We start from the raw sequence: 20,612 nt of genomic DNA, 5'->3' as shown, positions 1-20,612 counted from the left end.
GGCTGCCTTGGCCACAACCCTGCCCTTGGACGGCATCCTATAGAGCACATTCAGACCAGCCAAGGCCAGGCTGTGCTTGAGGATCCCAGAATCACAAGCAAAAATGTGTGTTAAGCCACCCAATATTTTTCTCTGGTCACCTCTGCAGCAAAATAACCTAAGTGGGACTGAGAAGTTTTGCAGGACTCAAGACTAGAGTTCCAGGCATGGTGGTGCAAATCTGTAGTCCCAGAATTTGAGGTGGAGGCAGGAGGATCAGAAGTCAAGACCTTCTTGGATGGTATAGTGACTCTGAGCCACACAAGGGCTACATGAGGGGAGGGGCATAGGGAAGAGGCCAGAGATGCTGCTGAGGCAGCAGCTCCGCCCTAGAATTCACGCTTAACTTGAACCAGGCCCTGGTTTCCGTCCTCATCATGAAGAAACATTCAATAAGACAGAACAATAAATCCTAGGACACACTGACTGAGTTGGAAGAGACTTGTCTAGGGCAGATGGCTGCATCTTTATCTTTCTGTGGGCTTTTCACTTTAAAGCTTGCTCCAGCTGTTAGGACCGCTTTTTGATGCTCAACACAGAAGGAAAAAAAAAAAAAAGAAAACTTAATTTTAATTCATCCTTATCCCAACACGTGTGTTCGACACAGAGCTCATTTTTTAAACAGAGTTTATTGTATTTAATACATTATAAAATCTGAAAAAAATTGTAGGAAAGCAGCAGACTGAAACGGGAGATCTCCAGCAGGTAATAACTCTGGCCCCTCTGCCAAACGATCAGCGTAAAAACAAAGGCAAGGTCACGTCTGTGAGGTGGACAAAAAAAGTGTCAGTCCTATACAAACTACAGTCCGGATGTCTGTCTACCGTGCTTCCCGGGCAGTGTGCTCTTGAGTGGTTCTCTGAATTTCCTCCTGGTCCCTAGCTGACCAAACACGAAACCTCCACTTGCAAAGAAACACCAGTCAAGGTGTCTTGTTTGTTTAAAAACAAAAGAAAAGAAAGAGAGGATGAAGGGAAAGAAACAATGGATGGCTGTTGGCAATTGAAACTGTAAAAAGACTCTGCCGTCCCTGCTCATGGCTTATTTACTGGACAGAGACCTCAGAGGCCCAGGACACGCATGGCCCCACAGCCCCCACTGTTCCTTTCTCCCTCCCCCTCTTTCTCTCTCTCTGCATTTCCTACTTTTTGACATTATATATATATATTTATTTATATATATTTTTTTACATCTTGAGGATATCATGATTCCAATTGTCCCCATACGAATACAGGTGTGATTTCTAGTGGATATAAATGTCTTTTATTCAATTTTAGGTTCAGAGCTTGGTTTACGGTCCCAGCTGCACACAAATGTCCCTTTTCTCATATTGTTATTGGTTGCGTATGTTTTCTCTTTGCATAAGAAATATGTCTGTTTAGTCCAGTGGCTCCTGTTTTATCCGGATGACCGAAGGTACTCGTGGTGTCCGCCTCAGTTCCCGCCGGAGGACGTATTCACTGAACTGGGACGAGTCCACTCCTCCTCCACAGGAACCCACAATTTCAAATCCTCTTTGCTGCAACCGCTCAAGGACCTGTGAAAACACAAAATCCGGCGTCTGCTTAGGAGCAAGGCAAGTTTATTGGCCACATGAAAGATGTGTCCCAAAGCTTAGTCCCTGTACAGTCAAGAATGGGGGCAATGGGTTTTCATTAGAAACTATGCCCCCCCCCCATTAATCTATTTCTATCCGGGGCTGTCGCTTGGTCTTAGAGTGCTTGCCCAGCGTGTGCAAGGCCCTGGTCCTGATCCCTAGTACCACAAACAAAGAAGAAGCTACTGTAAAGGTCTGGCTTAGGCTAAGTGATCTGCTGTTTAATTCTCAAGCCAAATGCTAGTCAGATCCTTGCATCTGATACATGTGTGACACTCTTCAATACAGGAAGCCATCCCTGCAGCCCTGCGATAGGGAGAGACAGGAAGCTGAGCGCATTCAATCCAACAGTCAGCTCACGGGATATTATTAAATTCCACATAACTCTCAAAGAAAGGGACGCCATACGCCATAACTTTAAAAATAAGCTTGCTTCATTTTTTTAAAAATTACCAATTTTTATATGGAGCACAGAAACAAAATAATGCAGTAGAAGAAATGTGAAAGACAGGAGTATGTGCTCCCAACGTGCAGACCGCAGCGTGGGAACAGTCTCAAGGCCTCCCCACAGGGTTGTGAAGGTGAATTCACTGTGCAAGTCTGTGCTCACTGTCCTAAGGACAGGGTGATGGGACTTATCCCTAAGTTCACATTTAAGATGCTCTGGTGGCAGGTGACTACAGTGGTGCGAAACGCCTCTCTGAGCGGAACTCCCTGGCAGAGGGAATGGAGGCCGTCAGTAAGAGCTGCCTTCGTGTGCTTTGAGAGGATCTCCTGCCCCATTAGCAGAGGAAATAGGGGCAGGGGAACCATCGGACACTGGCGAACCTTATTCTGATGCTGGTGCCCCCAGGGATATCATGGATGCTGAGCTGTCTTCCTCCTCAGAGCTTACCATACACAGAATGTGGCGAGTACCTGAGACCCAGTGCTGGCTTGTGAGTGAGTGGCCAAGAGCTTGTTTCAGTGCATGGAAACAGCTTAGGAAGCCATTGCCTTTTGTTCTAGGTTTTCATTTATTTATTTACTTATGTATTCAGTTTGTGCCTGAGTGTGTGTGTGTGTGTGTGTGTGTGTGTGTGTGTGTGTGTGTGTGTATGCGCACGTGCGTGCGTGCGTGCGTGTGTCCATGGAGGGCAGATGACAACCTGTGGGAGTCACCTCTCTCTTACTATGTCACTGAACTCAAGTTATCAGACTTGAAGGCATGCACCTCTTCCTGCTGAGCTAACCCACAGGCCTGGACTTGTTACTGCTTAAACACTAAGTCTATAGCAAAGTCTTTTGGGTTTAGAAACCTTCTGGGAATGCATAAGTGAGTGGATCAGCAGGCATTTGGTGTCCTGTCTCCGAGTCTCTGTGTGACTGGGCTGGCAGGTGTCTATCTCTTGGTGGCGGGTGGCGTGGTTAGCAGCAATGAGTTGGGGCGGGGCTGAGTGGTGAAGGTGGCTGGTACAGGTGGACTATCCACAGCTGACCTGGCCAATGCACCAGGCGTATGAAAGATGTAAAGTGTTCCCTGGCCAAGGGGTGGGGCTGAGCTCTTCTTATTCTGGCTCTGAGGCTTCATAGGCATTTAGAGGCAACATAGCCACCCAGGACTGTGTGCAGCCTTGTAGGACCACCTCACACCTCCAGGGGACGCCATCTGCATAGGGGAGAATGCAACTGTTGCCCTCTGGAACCCTGGTAAGGTGGGGTGCCTTTGTCTGGATGCTGGCAGGTCTCATTTTCTGAGTCCCTTGCTATTCTGCACTGGGAAAACTATTCATACATTTTATATAAATTTATATATAAAAATATACACAGTGCACAGCCATTCCCCTGAGGCAGCGTGCTCCCGGGAGTATTTCTAGCCTTTAAACTCTTGGAGAGCACTCGATGGAGCTGGAGATAGAGCGCAGGCAGGTGTGCCATGTGTTAAATAAGCACTTTGTCACCGTGCTACATGTCAGCCCAGTGCTGACTAGTGAGCAAAGTCGTGGGCCAGTTCCAGGTAAGCAGAGGCGGGGGAGTTTCAGCCTGCCACCTTCTAGAGGAGCTCAGTGTCACAGAGCTTCTCTGGGAAGACTGACTGGCACACTAGCAAAGCTTACCTCCTAAGGGTTATCAGAGGACAGTGACCTACTGGCCACAGCCCAGGGGAAGGCAGAACTTAGGTTCAGAGCTAAGATAGAACCAGCATCAAAGGTATGCAGCACCTTACACGCTCTAAACCAAAGTCCTGAATCCCACCCTGATGGTTTCCTCTCTCAAACATGGCTCCACCTCAGAACAATGACAATCAAGTCCAGTTCTGTGAAAAAGCTATCGGGCTTCTTACAAACCCCAGCCACAGTCAGAAAAGCTTGGGAGACCCACAGTCAGGCAGAGCCTGGAGGGTGAGGCTTTCAGGTCATTTGCTTTGTAACCTGCCTCCTTGTTTCTCTATTTTCATGTACTGTTAGAGGTTTTTGAAATTTTATTTTGTTTGGTTGTTTGAGACAGGGTCTCGTGTAGATAGAGTTGGCCTGGGTCTGGCTAATTAGCTGAGGATGATTTGAATTTCTTTTTAAAACTTTATTTGGTTTTATTTATATGTATATGCACGTCTGCTTGTCAGTGTGTGCAGCACTATGATAGTTGCCCCAGGAGGCCAAGAGGGACAATCCCCAGAGCTGGAGTTGCAGGCAGCTGTGGGCAAATCAGTATGGGTGCTGGGTCCTGACCCCGAGTGACCCCGAACCATCTCTCTGGCCCTGGCCTTGGATTTCTGATCCTCCTGCCCCGACCCCACAAGTGCTAGAGTTATAGGTATGCACCACAGCTTATGTGGTACTAAGAACCACACTCAGTGCCTAATGCATGCTGGGTAAGCACTCTAGCAACGGATCTACCTTCTTGGGCCCTGGAGTACTTGTTTTAAAACACAAGATACAGCAGCTCACTCCTCTGTTCAAAGCCCTTCACTGGCTTTCCACTTTTCTCACACAAGGAATGGACCCAACACCAAACAAAACTCTCTCCCCACCCCATAAAATTCCCCCAGGAGATCCAGAGTGCTGACCACTCTCTCTGAGGCTCACCAGGACTGTCTCCCACCCCTGCCCCCGACCACATGCACTTCCACACACTCTCTCCTTGACTCCGTCCCCTCAAGCGACACTCCTGACAACACTCAACATACCTAGGGCACGCCCACTGCTTTACACCTAATCATTCTCCTAGAAGACCACTAGGGGTTGCGTATAAAGTGCACCCCATAAGTTTGGGCATTGGCAGACTGTCATGGAGGATATTAACCTTAATGATTCTTTGACTCACTGATGACTTCACACTGAATGGGCTGTTATGAGGCGGAGCCTCACTTGAGTGTGACTTGTAACGGGGTACTTCCTGCCTAAGCCCCTTCCTGTGTTTTGCCCTCTTTTTCTTTGGACCACCGTGAGATGAACAACTTTTCTCTACCATACCTGTCAGCCATGACGTTCCACCCACCACATCCCAAGAGTCAACAGAGCCGAGTGGCCATGTCTGAGACCCTGAGCCACGCTAAGCCATTGGAAGTTATTTTTCTCAGGTTGTTGTTACAGTGACAAACACTAACGGAAACACTGAACTGTGACCAGATGTCCTCTTACTACTATTTGGGCAGTCTTTATGTTGGTTACTGTCTGCCCCCAACACCACTTCTGCGATACAAACTCCGCGCACACCGAGCTGTTTTCTATGCTGTTCTCTTCCGTATCACCTGAACTCACTGCATGTAGACAGTATCAAGCACATAGTACGTGCTCAATAAAGACTTGCGGATTTATGGGATGGAGGCGGTAGAGGCTGAGAAGCCACATACCCAATACTAGCATTATAATTCCTCAGCGCCCTGGAGGAAAGGCACCAGTGGGAGGAACATTCAGAGACAGCATTAAGAGAAGGAAAAAAAAAAAGAGAGAGAGAATGGCACTGATGCCTCGCGGTGCACGCTGCCTCACCTGGACTGAGTTGAGGTGACAGTAGCCATTTAGAGGAAACCTGATGACGTGCGTTGAGTCGTGATTCCAGCCTGCGTTGACGGAGTTGCACATCACATCGCCGATCTCTGGAAACACTTCTTCTATCAAGGACTTGTCTCCACTGAGCGTGATCCGTTCTCCGAGGTCGGGGGCCACACGTACCACGAGGCACTCACAGGGTCGTGAAAAACGGCCAGTCTCTCTGTCCTGCTTCCATCGTTCCATCTCCAACAACATCGGCTGAAGTTGAAAATATTTTGCCTCTTCATATAACAAAGTATAGTCCTGGGGGAATACAAAAGTAATTCACAGTGGGAAACACATAGGTAAGGTGCTGACAGCAGTCCTGCCTTGCTTTGTTTGTTCACTTAGGATCTTTGCAATTAGCCCAGGTTGGCCTTGAACACATGATCCTCTACCTCACCGCTGTCCCTGCAATGGTTGGGAGTACAGGTGTGGATGACTTTTAGTGGCTTCTAGACATGACAGGACCACTGTAGTCCTGAACTCACAGCAGCTGTGGCCGCCTGGGCATTTTAGCAAGGAGGAAAGAGCGCTCCCAGCCCCCTCCCCACCAGCTGAGGAGCTGCTGGCAACTGATGGCAGGACACGGAGAGCCTGTTTTAAGTGGCCTCTGGTAGGTTGACCATGCTCCAGTGGACGGCTCCACATTCAAGAGTATGGGCAGCACAGATTCCAATCCATGAGCTGCCAACAAAACAAAACAAAACAAAACACCCAAAAACAAACAAACAAACAAACAAACAAACAAAAAACACACGAAATTGGGGCAGGGTGTAGGGGTGGACGACTTATGAGGAGTTAGTTAGAGGAAGGAGTGGAGCAAATAAGATCAAAATACCTTGTTGTATGAATGTACGTACTTTCCTAATGACTAATTTTAATTGTTATATTAAAAAAGAAGTTGATGTTTGTTTACTTCTGCTGTATTCCAATAATCAAATCTAAATGCAAGCTTACAATATATTTGTGAAGACTCAATTTTCTTTCTTTCTTTCTTTCTTTCTTTCTTTCTTTCTTTCATTCATTCATTCATTCATTGTACTGGCTAGGTTTATGTCAACTTGTCACAGGCTCTAGTTATCTGAGAGGAAATGCACTCACGGGAGCCTGCGACACACATGGGGTTAGGCGCAGCTGCAGCTGCACTCATGGGACGGTGTGCATGCAGATTTTGCTTACACTCAGGTGTTGGTATGTGATGGTTTAGGCGAGGCTGCCAGAGATTTGGAAGGTTCTCACCTGCCCCTGGCTACCTGTCAGTGGTGCCTCAGGGGTGTGAACAACACACAACTCTAACTCCTGGGGAGTGAGGAGTGGGTGAGCAAGGTGAGACTTGTCCATTTCGGAAAGACTTGGGCATGCATTCTTTGCCTCAAGCTGTCCACAGCTGGTCTGAATTAAAGCCCCAGACCTATGGAGTAGGTACTAGAGTACACACAGCAGCTACTGAAAGAGAAGACAGAGGAGAACGGGGCCAAGGGCAGGATGGAGAGGCAGCATGAGAAGCAATGTGGACAAGCAGGGCAACATTATGTCTCAGAGTAGCTATGGTGACCATCATCCTGGGGCTGAGAGAACGTAGCTATGGTCACCATCATCCTGGGGCTGAGAGAACATAGCTATGGTCACCATCATCCTGGGGCTGAGAGAACATAGCTATGGTCACCATCGTCCTGGGGCTGAGAGAACATAGCTATGGTCACCATCATCCTGGGGCTGAGAGAGAGAAGTGGATACCTGTCCAGACACATTGCCTGAGAATGTTGTAATCAACTGACAAAGTCCTTTCTGCCTTCTTTGCATGGGTCCAGGCTCCCAGGTGGTGCTTGCTGCTCACATGAGAGCCACTGCTGCAAACACATAGCCCTGCACCTCTGAGAGTGAGGACAGCTCATCTCTTCTTGGCCTCCCATCTCTGTTTTCCTTTTGCTTATAGAAGGACTCTCTGACCCTCATTCACAAGAGCTGCTGTGGTCTAGGTCCTCATCTGGTGTCTGGGGGTGCTCTGAGAACCTCCATAATTTACCTCAGTCTAATGTCCATGCTGCAGGCTCTGCATTTGTTTTAAATGAAAACCCTGATGCCCTCATCCAATGCCCCAATCTTTGCGATTGCCATGTCGTCCTGAACTGGGCGGTCTGTTACTGTGTGAATCATCGAACAGAGTAATAAGATAACAGGGATTGACCCGGCCCTGTGTGGGGCTCCAGTAATAAGTCAGGACTCTGTCTCTTTTGCGATCATAGCCTCACAGTCACGGCATTTGGGAAATAGTTCTTCACAGACTTATCCTATCTCAGTGACTTTAGCTTCTGAGAATATGCATTTCCGTTTCTGAAATTTGTAAGTTTTTGAGGTAGGAAGATGGAGACCCCATTATACAGGTGATCTTCCTAAGACCTGAAGCCAAGCACATGGGAAAAACAAGTAAACATGGATGGGCTCCAAAATGCAAATAAACCAGGTTTTAAAAATGTATTCCTTGGGCTGGAGAGACGGTTCAGTGGTTAAAAGGTCACGCTGATCTTCCAGAGGACCCAAGTTCGGTTCCCAGCATCCATGTGGCTGGCTCACAATTGCCTGTAATTGTAGCTCCAGGAGATCCAATGCCTTCTTCTGGTTTCCATAGGGACCTGCATGAGCACGTGCACACACACACACACACACACACACACACACACACACACACACACACACGAAAACAAATCTTACAAAAATGTATTTGTTAATTACGCATGTTTTGGGGGTGGAGTAAATACCTAACGCTGCTAGATGAGATGACTGCAAATTTGGTGGCTCAAATCAACACAGACTCATTCTCTTATAGTTCGGGAGGTCGGAAGTCAGAAACGGATGTCACTGCGCTAAGACAAGGTGTCAGCAGGACTCCTCTCCTGCACATGCTAGAGGACAGCTCTTTCCTGGTGGCCAGCCATCACAGCACTTCGCTCATTCATGTTCTACCCCCCTCACCCCCCCACCCCGAGCCTCCCGCCCCCTATTATAAGGGCCCTTGTGATACCCTAAGGCCCACCTGGGCTCTCCAGGAAATCCCTTCTAAACCTCGTAACCGAACCTCGTGTGCCATGGCCCGCCTGCCATGCGGGCAGCATGCTCCCCTGCCCTGGGCACTGGGGTTCAGCTTTGCAAGCAGTTCCTGTCCCCACGGAAGCCTTGCAAGGCTTGTTTGGCTCCTGATGCACTTGATGTTTTTGCAAGTGGTTGACACATCCCTCTGCTTGCAGGGCAACTGGACCACTCAGTCGTGCACTTTCAAACCCATGCCTGTGCCAGACACCACCCAGGGCCCAGCAGTACTGGAGGTTTCCTATGGAGAATGCAGTCAGTGTCCAGGACAGTGGGACTGTGTTCCTGGGATCCTGGGAACAATGCTGGTTTCCAACAGCAGGGCATCACCAACATGTCACAGAGGGCATCATCCCTTGCTTTAAAACTGCCCAGCCACAGACCTCTGCAGGACCTACTTCCCCATAGTTTGAAGACCTTCCTCCCCTCCAGAGATGGGGTGGCCACCACAGTTTGGTCAGTATTTGGACCACTAAACTTAAATCACGCTGCAATTCTTCCTTAGGCTGGCATTCTGGTGTCTTCTTCTTCTTCTCCTCCTCCTCCGTGTGTGTGTGTGTGTGTGTGTGTGTGTGTGTGTGTGTGTGTGTGCGTGTGTGTGTTTGAGTGGAGACCAGAAGTCAACCATGGTGTTATTCCTCAGTCACCTTACACTTTGTTTTTTGAGGCAGCATCACATCTATCTTTGGTGGTGCCTAAAGGAAGTGGGCGCAGCAATGTGTCCCTCCTATGTTTTCTTGCTGTCTCCACCCCCTGTACATCCTGCAGAGAAAGACTGGACCGAGCGCAGCTAACAGTGACCCGGAACTCCTTCACAGCTCTGAAAGCGGAGACTCTAGGGCAATACTGCAAGGCACATGGACATTGTGCTTAAAAGTGTCAGGACTGATACAGGATTTGTGAGGGGAGGGGCTCCAGGCTCTGGCCAGAAAAGGGCTCAGGCAGGGACTCACTGCTCTGCTCCCCTCCTAGGTGCTGCAGTGAGCTTCCCGCCTCTAAGGGAGCATCCTTGTGAGGAGAGAAGTGGACGTGGGTGAGGGTAACATAGTCTCTGGAGCAGGACACAAATTCAAGGTGGCAGTAAGTGGGTGGGCTGATGCAGGTGCCCTGAGTGGAGTGAGCTCCCTCAGGTCACTATGCTGGCTTCTCGGAGAAAGTCTTAACCACTAAGGTAATTAGAAGCCATGTTTGTGTCACCACAGTCAACTAACTCAAGAGTCTCTCAATAGAACCAGGGTAGAGGAGAGACTGTGCTGGACCAGGGTGGATCCGGGGTAATGACAGCAATTTAGGAGAAGTTAGAAAATCCTAACAACCATGGCCCTTAGAACTGACCTGCTGTTTCTACTGGTGAAAGAAGACTTCCATATCCCATGAGATAAACTAGCAAAAAATCTCTGCCCCCACCCCCACAAACACCCCCTTTCTGTAAGCTGGACTGCTGGGGGTCCAGCTGGGGTGATACTTGACAATGCTTTGGGACATTTTTGTTTCTTTAACTAGGGAGTGGGAACACTGGTGGCACTTGGTGGGGAGAACCTAGGAAAACTATTGAAATCCTACATTGTACAGGATGGCCCAACCCCAGAGAATCACTTGGCCACAAATGTTGGCAATGCAGAAGTTGAAAACTAGGCTTCAAGAACTCTTTCTGCAGCCTAAGTAAGTACTTGTATCTGGCAGTGTTCAACACTAGTATGATGGGCTGGCTGCATGCTTGCTCATGTGCTGGCTGCATGTTTGCTCATGGGCTGACTGCATGCTTACTCATGTGCTGGTTGCATGCTTGCTCCTGGGCTGGTCGCATGCTTGCTCCTGGGTTGGCTGCATGCTTGCTCCTGGGCTGGTCGCATGCTTGCTCCTGGGTTGGCTGCATGCTTGCTCATGGGCTGTAACACAGTGTTTGCAATAGCACAGCACGTGCATTCTTGGTAAGGCGGTTTAACCTACAAGGCCTTCAGATGTGACTTCTAGGCCAAACGAAACCAAGAAATGGCTGAATGAGCGGAAGTACATAAATGACAAATCTAGATGACAGGCCATTCTGTGGGGCAGCTGGCTCAGCTTCACTGCGGAGTGAGTAGGACCCATTCTAAACAGTTCAGAGAACAACAACCTGTTTAAAAAATCTCATTCAAGATGTGGTCAGGTAGTGTCTCAGAAAAACTACTTGTGCAGGGCATTTTTGGAATCAAGCAAGTTAACTTCATTGTGGCTATGGTATTATACAAAATAAAATTTCTATATATAAAAAAAGGGAAGGTAGACAATTGTTAAAAGAAGTACAGGAAAGGGTCCAGAGGGCTATGTAGGGTTCTGTCATAGTTCCCTTCAGTTGTCCATTTGACATATGGAAAGAGCGATGGTCATATGAGGAACTGCCTCCATCAGACAGGCCTTTGGGCTGGGGGAATTTTCTTAATTGCTAATTGATGCAAGGGGGCCCAGCCTAGTACACACACTGCCATCCCTGGGTGGATGGTCCTGGCGATGTCTATGCCGAGCAAGCTAGAGAAAGCAAGCCTATAGGCAGTATTCCTCCATCATCTCCACTTCCCTTCCTGCATTTCAGTTTCCCTTTAGGATGGACTGTGACCTGTAAGCTAAGCATGCCCCCCCCCAACCCCCCGACACTGGCCAAGGTGCTTTTGATCATGGTGTTTATCACAGCAACAGAGACACAGTCTAGGACAGGTTTTAGCGCTGGCAATCAGGGCAGTGGGCAGGGGGCACATAAATGTGTTTGGCTTCTTTACGTTTTCATTTTTCTACAGTACATGCCTGCTTCTATGTTATGAAAAAGTATTACAGTTTTGAACACAGTGTAGATAGATAAGCTGGGCCTGCCTCACAGTGCATTTGTCTAAATCTAGGAAGGATGGAGATTCTTGGAGAGCCTCAGCAGTTGCCAAGAAACACATTAGAAATGCAAAGCGGGAGGGAGAGAGGATCGTATGGATCCTCACGAAGAAGAGGAGAGCCTCTGACTGCGGGAGTATTGGGAATCACAGTCACACGTCCGTGTTTGCATGCAGGATCGAAGCAGCAATGAGCAAAGCATTATAATTGTGGATGGACTTATGAGAGGAAGGGCAGTTAAATCCACATAAAAACACTTAGAGAAGCTCCACAATTGATGCACACAGATAACTGGTGGTCAGTGGAAGCCAGGACACGAGCTTAGGAGAGATGGAATTATCAGAATTGCTAAGTGGGTATTTAGCCCTCACAACGTATTTGTGGAATTGGATTTTAATGGGTGCAGGACACTAATACCGTAAGATTTCACACCCTTGTTTGCCCAGCATTAAGCGGCTGGAACCAGAAGGAAGCTGTCAGCAGTTATGCTCCCTAGCAAACCTACAGGAAAAGGATAATGTCTCATTTGCCAGGACAGGAGGGAGCATCCTGGCATGCTGCCGGCTCACACGGGCACCTGCACTCATGAGTCCCGTCAACTGTACTGCTGTCTGCGGTTTAATCTCATCAGGGCCACAGAGCTGAATGGTCACCTCGGCTCAATGCTTCTTCCACCTGCTTTCCCTCAGTTCCAGAACATTCTGTGATAGACAGCCCATCACCCAGCACTCCCAAAGGGAGCATTTCATGGCCCCAGGACACAAGCATCTTTGCCTTTCCCCGAAAGCTCGGGCAATGAATAACCAAAGGGTTATAAATGATGGCATTACACAGATGCAAGTGTTTGGTTTTCAGTTTAGGCCTATGTTTTTAAGAGAAGTGTATAGTCTACTGCAATCAGCATTTCGCCTGCTGTGACTCCCATGTCCAAGAAAACATTTATCATACTGTACAATAGCCTTTAGAAAAACCGATGTCTCTTTCTGTAAGAATATTACCATGCAACAAGTTAGCCAGGTTAGTACAACATACTTAGGATCAGATTCAAGAGTGTCTATGGCTGAAATTTATTTTTGTTTCATTTATTTACTGCTTGTGTAGGAGTGTGTGTGTGTGTGTGTGTGTGTGTGTGTGTGTACACGGAAGTGTGTGTATGGTAGTGTCTTCTACCAACCTCTACATTGTTATTGTTATTGTTAGTTTTTGAGACAGCGTCTCTCACTGAACCTGGCCCTCACCATTTTAGCTAGCCCAGCCAGCCATTGAGTCCCCAGAGTCACCTCTCTGTGCCCCTCTGAACCTGGCTTCTATGTGGAAACTGGAGGTCTGATCTCAGGTCTTAATGGCTTCACAGCAAGCACTTTACCCACTGGGCCTCCTCTCCAAGCCATGTGACCACATTTTAGGTGAACTGCTATAAACCAGCAGATCTCAAATTAGCAAGGGGCTCCAGGGGCGTCTCCTTCACACTCTCTTCTGCATTGGAAACTGTACGCACGTGCCAAGGATTATTAGTCAAATGGAACAGAGTTCTATTAGGGCATGCTTGTTTTACATGAAAAGCTATGCACTAAGGAGAGCGATGGCTGCTGCTAGGTTGTGGACGCCCCCTGTGCCTCTCTCTGCAGTGAGCTCGAGGCAGACTCATGGGCCCGCTGCTGGGGGGGGGCGGGGGCAGCAGGAGCTCTGAGGGTCTCCCTAGGGTGCTCCCCTCACTTTAGATTCTGGGCTCTAAAGACTTGGCTAATGTATCAAGGCTCTGAAGTGCAGGTGAACTGCTTCTGTGTCTTTTCAAACAGGCACAACATACATGGTGTTTTCACTTAAATAGAAACACATTATGTATCATCTTATAACTTGCTATTGTCGTTGGATAATAAAATTTTGGTTTCACACTATAGATCAACAGATATAGATGAACCATACTCTTTAAAATTATTCCATAGTATGGCTATTTTATAGCATTTCCAACCATTGGCTGTTTTTGAACTTCTTTTAGGTGTGTTGGCTTCTCCTCTTGTAATCATGACTACCAGACAGCCTGTGTATACACACACTTTACATGCTTATGTGAATATCTATAGAAGATAAATTCATAAACATGAAATTGCTAGACAGCATGCACAACTGAAATTTTGATAGCTATGGCTGAATTATCCTCCAAAAAGGTTTAATCATTTTTCCTCCCAGCCACACTGTATGCTTTTCCACACTCTATCGATCTTTTTTAAAGTTTTAGTCAAGCTCATGTATAAAGGGGAACATATCATTTTATTTTTGTACCTTTGATAGTAGAGGGAAATTGAATACCATTAAATATTTACTGACAAAATCTTTGTTCTCCCTTTGGGAAAATCTTATTTATAGGTAGAAGTTTCCCCTACGTTGTTTATATACTTTTATAGATTTGAAGGAAGTCTTTTATGATGGGTATTAATCTTTTGCTGCAAATATTTCTTCCACTAAGACATCTTTTATTTGAACATGATCTCTTTGCTTCATAAGGATCTTTTAAAAAATCCCTTCGGGTATAAAAAGTCTTAAATATACTCTTCCTGCCTCAAAATAGAAATTCTTTTTAAAACGTCTACTCTGTACACTTCTCATTAGGTTTAGTGCTACCTGGACATTACAGTTTCTGTTGTGCTTTTTTTTTTCTGTTAGACTGGTGCTTGCTGTTCTATCGGTAGCACACTGGCTTTTGCAGACCAATTCTGACTTCAGATGTTTTAATTAGTTCTCTATTAGCTCTAACAGTATTCAGAATTAGTAGTTTTTTTTTAAACGGGATTTATTTCTTTATTATGTTTACAGTGTTCTGCCTGCAGTCCAGAAGAGGGCACCAGATCTCATTACAGATGGTTGTGAGCCACCATGTGGTTGCTGGGAATTGAACTCAGGACCTTTGGAAGAGCAGGCAGTGCTCTTAACCTCTGAGTCATCTCTCCAGCCCCCAGAATTAGTAGTTTTAAAACTCTCCTATTTAGAGAAACATTACCAGGCATAAAATCACATTTTCATATATTTCCTTCTAACATTAACTTTCTCTACATCCCTCTGTTCAAATGCCGTTGCCTCGCGGGACCCGGTCACTGTGTTTGGCGCCAACACTGCTGCTTGTTTACAGGGGAAAATTTGAATTTAATTAACTTCCTTTCAACTTACTAAAAGAAAGTATAATTCAGTGATTTAAATTAAAAGTGACCGCTCTCCAATCCCATACAACTTAAACGCCCAAACGCTCTGCTTCACAAAGATGGCCACACCATGGGGACTGCTGATGCCATTGGCACACCCGGCAAGGGTGTCGAACTAGAAACGGTTTTTGGAGCACATCAAAGCAAGTCACACATTTATTGTTAACACGGATTCCCTCCTCACCTTGAAATCATCGGGAATCAGGAGTTTTGATGTTCGTAGAAAATTCAAGATATATCTGAACATCTGCCCGTCTCTGTCGATGAAGTAGTGCTGCTTGAGGCTGTCCAGGACAATGGGCTCCGTCCCGTCAAAAAGCCTTCCGATTCTGTGGTGACAGAGAAGGGACAGTGACAACAATTAGATCAACTGCTTGGTCACTTCAGCTTTCAGTCAGCGTTGATGGCAGCACTTCAGCAGATAGCTGACCATGGAAATCAGCCACAGGCCTCTGAGAAGCGCTGCTCCCTGCTTGATCAGTATCTTAGGGTGAGAAAGTGTCTCAGACATGCGCCTTCATTCCCTGTGTCTCACCTGCAAAGGAAATGTTCCTGACGTGGTGATCACAGCAAGGGGCTGTCACTGTGACTGAAGATCTTACCTTTTCCCCAGTGTCATTTACTGTCGGCTACTTGCACAGTGTTACTGCTCCCGTGTGGCTTTTAAGCCTATTCTACTTTTTAAAAGGTGTTGTTTTAAAGAAATGTATTTCAGCATTTTCTCCACTCATAATCCCTGGGCTTCTAAAAATGCAGTAATAGAAAACGCCAATATCTATTGTAAGAGTGAGCAGAGGGCTAGCTCTGAAGCAAACCAGAAAACAGAATTAAACGTCCTTTATCAGAGGCTCACTTGACTTCTCACCAATAGTATGGCTGGGTGCTTTACTCCATTTTCTTAAATACCTTTTTCCTAATCTCATAACACGTCTATCTCAGTTTTGGAATGCTATTTGTTGCTTTAAAAGTTATTTTGAAATAGTGCATTATCCAATCGTTTGTTGAAATGTGACAAAGGTCACAGAAAATCAGGCGTTCTACCCCTTAAATAACGACAAGTCATATTTTCCTCTCCTCTGAAAAGAGTCATGTGACTTTTTGTTTCAATAAGAGTATTTTAAAGATAATTCTAAAGCTCACACCCTACCCAAAGGCGGATCAAAGAAAGCCACAGCACGGCTGCCTTTCTCAAGCTCGGTAAGTTTTTTTGGCCGAACTTTGTATGAACTGAGCAAGATTATGTAGGGTGTAGATTACAATCACCCTGGGATTCTTTCGCTCTCTGTTACTTTTCATTCCTTTTTCATCGACACATTAATCCAACAGGCAAATCCACCGCATCACGGACGAGTCGTCTTTCCAGGCCAGCCTGCTGCAGGACGGGGAAAGAGTGAGGCTTGCCTCCCCTTGAAACACTTCACTCTTCACTGAAGCACATGGTAACTGTGTGGCTGACAGGGGAAGAGGAGGCTGTGCTCACTGGGCGCCTTTCACTGTCCTCAGCACTTTCTACATGTAAAAATCCATTGTCCTCATCTTAACGATGAAGAGATTGGCTTAAAAGTACGAGGAACTGGCCCGACTAGTTGAGTAGTGATGGGTGACTTGGTTGCTGCTAGGGAGGGGCCTCCTCACACTCATGAGGATCAAAGAATTGCCACTGTGCAACGGATGCTTTGGGTTTAGAGTTGTTTTTGTCTATGTCTGTTAGGTTAGAACCTTATAATGAAGTCCAAGCCTTCATTAATTTGGGGGCCTGAAAGAAGTCAGTATCAATGGCTTCATCATTTTATTAAACAGAGATGAAAAGTATTTTATTTTAATCAAGGTCTACGCTCTAGCACTCTTGAATACTCACGTAGGAACCTATGCCTGGAAGTGCATGGGCACAGGATGAGCCACTCGTGGATGCCTGTATGAGGACAGTGAAATAGGAATGTGGCCTGGCCACTTACTAGCTATAATCTGGCTGCATGGCCTTCCTTGTCTCTCCAGTCCTTTAAAAAAAATGATCACATAAAAAAAAAAAGCCTTTTCTCCTTCTGGTTGACGACAAAAGCCCAGTAAGTCATAGCGACTCAGATAGTACACAGGAATAGAGATATAACAAGAGACTAACCATTACTATATTAACTTATTAATAAATATAGGAATATAGGTGTATATATAATAATTCTATATCCATTAATTTATTAAGCTTGACTTAAGAAAAGGGACATTGATGGCTTTCGTTCGACCTTTACAAATTAGGTAAAAAGCATCACTGAAAAATTTTAAGGTGTAAAAACCAAACCCATCCAAAACAGGAAATGTGCTAAGGATGCACCAAAAGGTATCCTAGGAGCATGAGAAATTTAAAAAAGAGAGAGAGAGAGAGAGAGAGAGAGAGAGAGAGAGAGAGAGAGAGAGAGAAGAAAAGCTGAGCAGCTGCAGCCCAATCAGTGCAGGCTGGGGCCAATGATGGAGGGACCAACCACCATGGCAGAAGAGGAAAGCCAGCCAGGGCTGCAAGGGGCAGGAAGACCCACGTCCAGCACCTAGGAGGCTCTCACCCTTAACGAATCTCCCTGCAGTGATCAAGTCACCTGCTGCTGGTCGGAACCTTTATCTAGATCTATGATCATGATGTGGAGGAGCACTGGGCAACCGGAACCGGAAGAGAATAGGGCCACTTTCGGGAAGAACCAGGTAGATAGAGCAGGAGTGCCCCCAAGGAACAGGAAGTAGCAAAGGCCAGGCTGATGGAAGTGCTCCCTGGAGTCCTGGGGCACAGAAGGGCATGAACCCTTGGGTGGAGGAAGGTCATGGGAAACTGTGGGCTGTGGAGGCCAGAAAGGGTGATGGAGAAAGGGTCAGGGCTGTGGAAAGAATGTGAAAGGACTGGAAAGGGGGCTGAGGCTTTGGACACACATTCCAGACCAAGGTGAAAGCCCTCACAAGCGGAAGGAAGTTCCCGTGCTCGGCAAATGTTAGAAGTGAAAGGAGACCGCAGTGCTTCACTTCTGCCAACCTCGGAGAGGGAACTTTGCAAAGCAGAAGGGAAGGGAAGGAGGTACCAGCAACCGGAAGCTGCTGTCTCCTGGTGGCCTTTGAGATGGGGCAGATTGCGCTGTGGAAAAGCATCGCTTGGCTAAAAAAATAAGCGGGGAAATGGACAGGGCTGTATGTCTCATGGACGGATGAATGGGGCTACAAATCACCCTGCAGTGATGTGTAAACGCTGCTGCCTGGAAACTATGTGGGAACAATTACAATGTACGGACCTAGGAGAACATTCCTGGTTTCCAACTGACCAAGACCAAGCTGGCTCCAGATGACGTCCCGCTGGGGTTTTCTTTCTCTCCCTTTTAAACATATATATTCAGTGAACCAAGTGGCACTGCTGAGGACGACTTCTACGATTCTTTAAAGGCTAATAACATTTTATGTCTTCTTTTAAAAAAAAAACCAAATCTCTTCTGGATAATTTCAGTGTCCCCCCAAAGTAAACGGAATAATACAATGAAGCTTGTAAGTGAAAACACTGCCACTGCCGGTTTCAAAAATCTCTCAGTGCTTAACTAATCCTCTTCAGGTCCTACACTCAGGCCTCGATGCCCCTTACTGGGAGTTTTGAAGTAAATCTCAAACATCATATCATTTGTATCCCAATATTTATTTCATCAGTTCCTAAAATCTGAAGCAAACAATGGTGCTTTTTCATACGAGCATTGTTGATTGCTCTTGCTTAGTGCTGGGGGGGTGAGGGGGGTGGGGGGGTGGGGGGGTGGGGGGGTGGGGGGGAGGGGGACGGGACGGATGACTACGACGACTGTGGAAGTCAGGTTCCTATGGGTGAGAAGTTAGTCTGGTTTCCTCCTTCACCTGGCCCAGTTGTGTTACACACAGTGTGCATTATGAATATGGAAGGGCTAAGAGCTGACTTCCCTGGCTTTGTATGGATCTGCCCTTAGAAAGAACTGTTTTCTTCAGTATTCATTCATATATGGCACGTGGCTTCTGTAATTTCCTGACTCTGTTTCTTAACAGTTTCCCTTTCCTTCACTCTTGTGTAATCATTTAGTTATCCATTGAATATCTGCTGAGCCTAACTATACCAGTAACAGGTAGGGGTGTGGGAGGGTGTGAATAAGACACAGTCCCTGCTTTTGTGGAATTTAATAGTCTCTGTGGCTAGAAGGTCAACTGCAGCCCAGCCGGGTGAATCATTATATGTGGCGCGGACAGCGAGGGTACAAAGGCGGTGCACCTAACTCACTAATCTGTGAGCTCCTAGGGAAGAGAGCCAGGGCTCACTGGAGTCCTGAGGAGGGAGGAAGTTAGTCAAGTGCAGGGCTAGGAGGGGAGGGCGGGACAGGGCACAGGAGACAGAAGTCCATAGGCTTGAAGTTGGAAAATGCTTCCTGTGTGACTTCTGTGTTGAATCAGGCGGATGGAAGCAACAGCAGACCTACAGCGAAGAGCCTGGAACATCAGGAGGTAGAATGGAGACATGTTTTAAGGGTGAGGAGGATCCGATGGGAGATTGTTTTCTTAGGAATCTTAAGGGAAAGAGCAAATTTAGAAGCAAGACACATGTTTGAAGCTATATATCCTCGCAGACATAGTACCTCCAAACCCTGTGTCCTGTGCTTGCTTTTCCGTGTCATGTATGTGCTGGGGTGGTTCTCAGCCCTGGCTGATAATGGACATCCCTAGGGAGCCTTTAAAAAACTACTGGCCTCAGCTCCTCCCCCCTGCCATTATTGTGATGCAGTTAAGAATAAGGCTTATGAAGAATGGGGAGATAGAAGGACCCAGAGGTCCAGGAAGTCCACAAGGAGACCATCAAGGCTGGCGGATCTGGACCCGGGGAACCTGCACAAACTGCTGTACCAACCAAGGACAATGCATGCAGTAAACCTAGACCCCCGTTCAGATCTAGCTAATGGACAGCACATTCTCCACGGTTGTGTGCAGAGCAGGCACTGCCTCTGACATGAACTCTGGTGCCCCCTACTTGACCACTTCCTCTTGGTGGGGAGGTCTGGTGGCACTTAGAGGAAGGGGAAGCAGGCTATCTGAATTAGACTGTGGTCAGATGGTGGGGGAGGAGGGCCCCTTCTGTCACAGGCCTAGGGGAGGGGAATAGGGTGAAAGAGGGAGGGAGGGAGGGAGGGTGGGAACGGCAAGATACAAGCGAGGGGATAACAATTAGGATGTAATCTGAATAAATTATTTTTGAAAAAAGAATAAGGCCTAAATGGCTGTAGTTCTTAAAAGCTTTCCGAGTTGGTGTCTTCATTTGTTTGTGAGGCAGGCTCTCACCATGTAGTCCAGGTTGGCCTCAAACTCACAGAGATCCACCTGCCTCTGCCTCCCCTCCGAAGGGCGGGGATTAAAGGTGTGTGCCACCCCTACCACACTGGACAACCTTGAACTTTGATCTTCCTTCTCTTCCTTCTTCCACTGCCCAAACGCCAGGATTACAGGTGTGCACACCACAGAGAATTAGCGTGAAGGAGGAGGAGCAGAGACTAGAGAGAGAGCAAGTCATGTCCGCCTGCAGAGCCTTCAGTTAACCATTTGGTCATCTTGAACTGCTACAGCCCTCACTCAGACAGCTGATGATGCTTCTGAAAAGGAAAGACCTGACCCAGTTCAACCTCTTGTTTTAGAAATGTAGCGGTAGTCATAAATATCCCCTTCTGGGAGACACGGTTGAGTAGACACAGAGTTTCTTTAAATCTCATGTTACTGCCCTGTGGTGGTCAGGAGAGACAGGCACATCCAAACCCCTGGAGGGCTACCACTCTAAGGCTAGTTACTAGGGTGCCA

The 20,612-nt window shown here is 47.0% G+C and overlaps 1 protein-coding gene across 4 annotated transcripts in view; it reads right to left on the bottom strand.

The window, feature by feature from the left end:
• Positions 1–649: 649 nt before the first annotated feature.
• The window catches only part of KCTD1 (potassium channel tetramerization domain containing 1), a 189,058-nt gene continuing 169,095 nt past the window's right edge, over positions 650–20,612 (bottom strand). For all 4 annotated transcript variants that reach the window (XM_084780214.1, XM_084780216.1, XM_084780215.1 and 1 more), the window contains exons 3-5: positions 14,980–15,124; positions 5,608–5,913; positions 650–1,576 (exon numbers count right to left, since the gene is read on the bottom strand). In XM_084780214.1, the coding sequence (XP_084636340.1) occupies positions 1,418–1,576; positions 5,608–5,913; positions 14,980–15,124 (610 nt within the window). In that variant the 3' untranslated portion in view covers positions 650–1,417. The remainder of the gene's footprint in view (positions 1,577–5,607; positions 5,914–14,979; positions 15,125–20,612) is intronic.

The sequence above is a fragment of the Acomys minous genome (genome assembly GCF_964271855.1).
Source record: "Acomys minous genome assembly, chromosome: 4".
NCBI classification, from domain to species: Eukaryota; Metazoa; Chordata; class Mammalia; order Rodentia; family Muridae; genus Acomys; species Acomys minous.
Note: the sequence above shows the minus strand (reverse complement) of the source record. Positions and strands in the feature narration are given on the sequence as shown.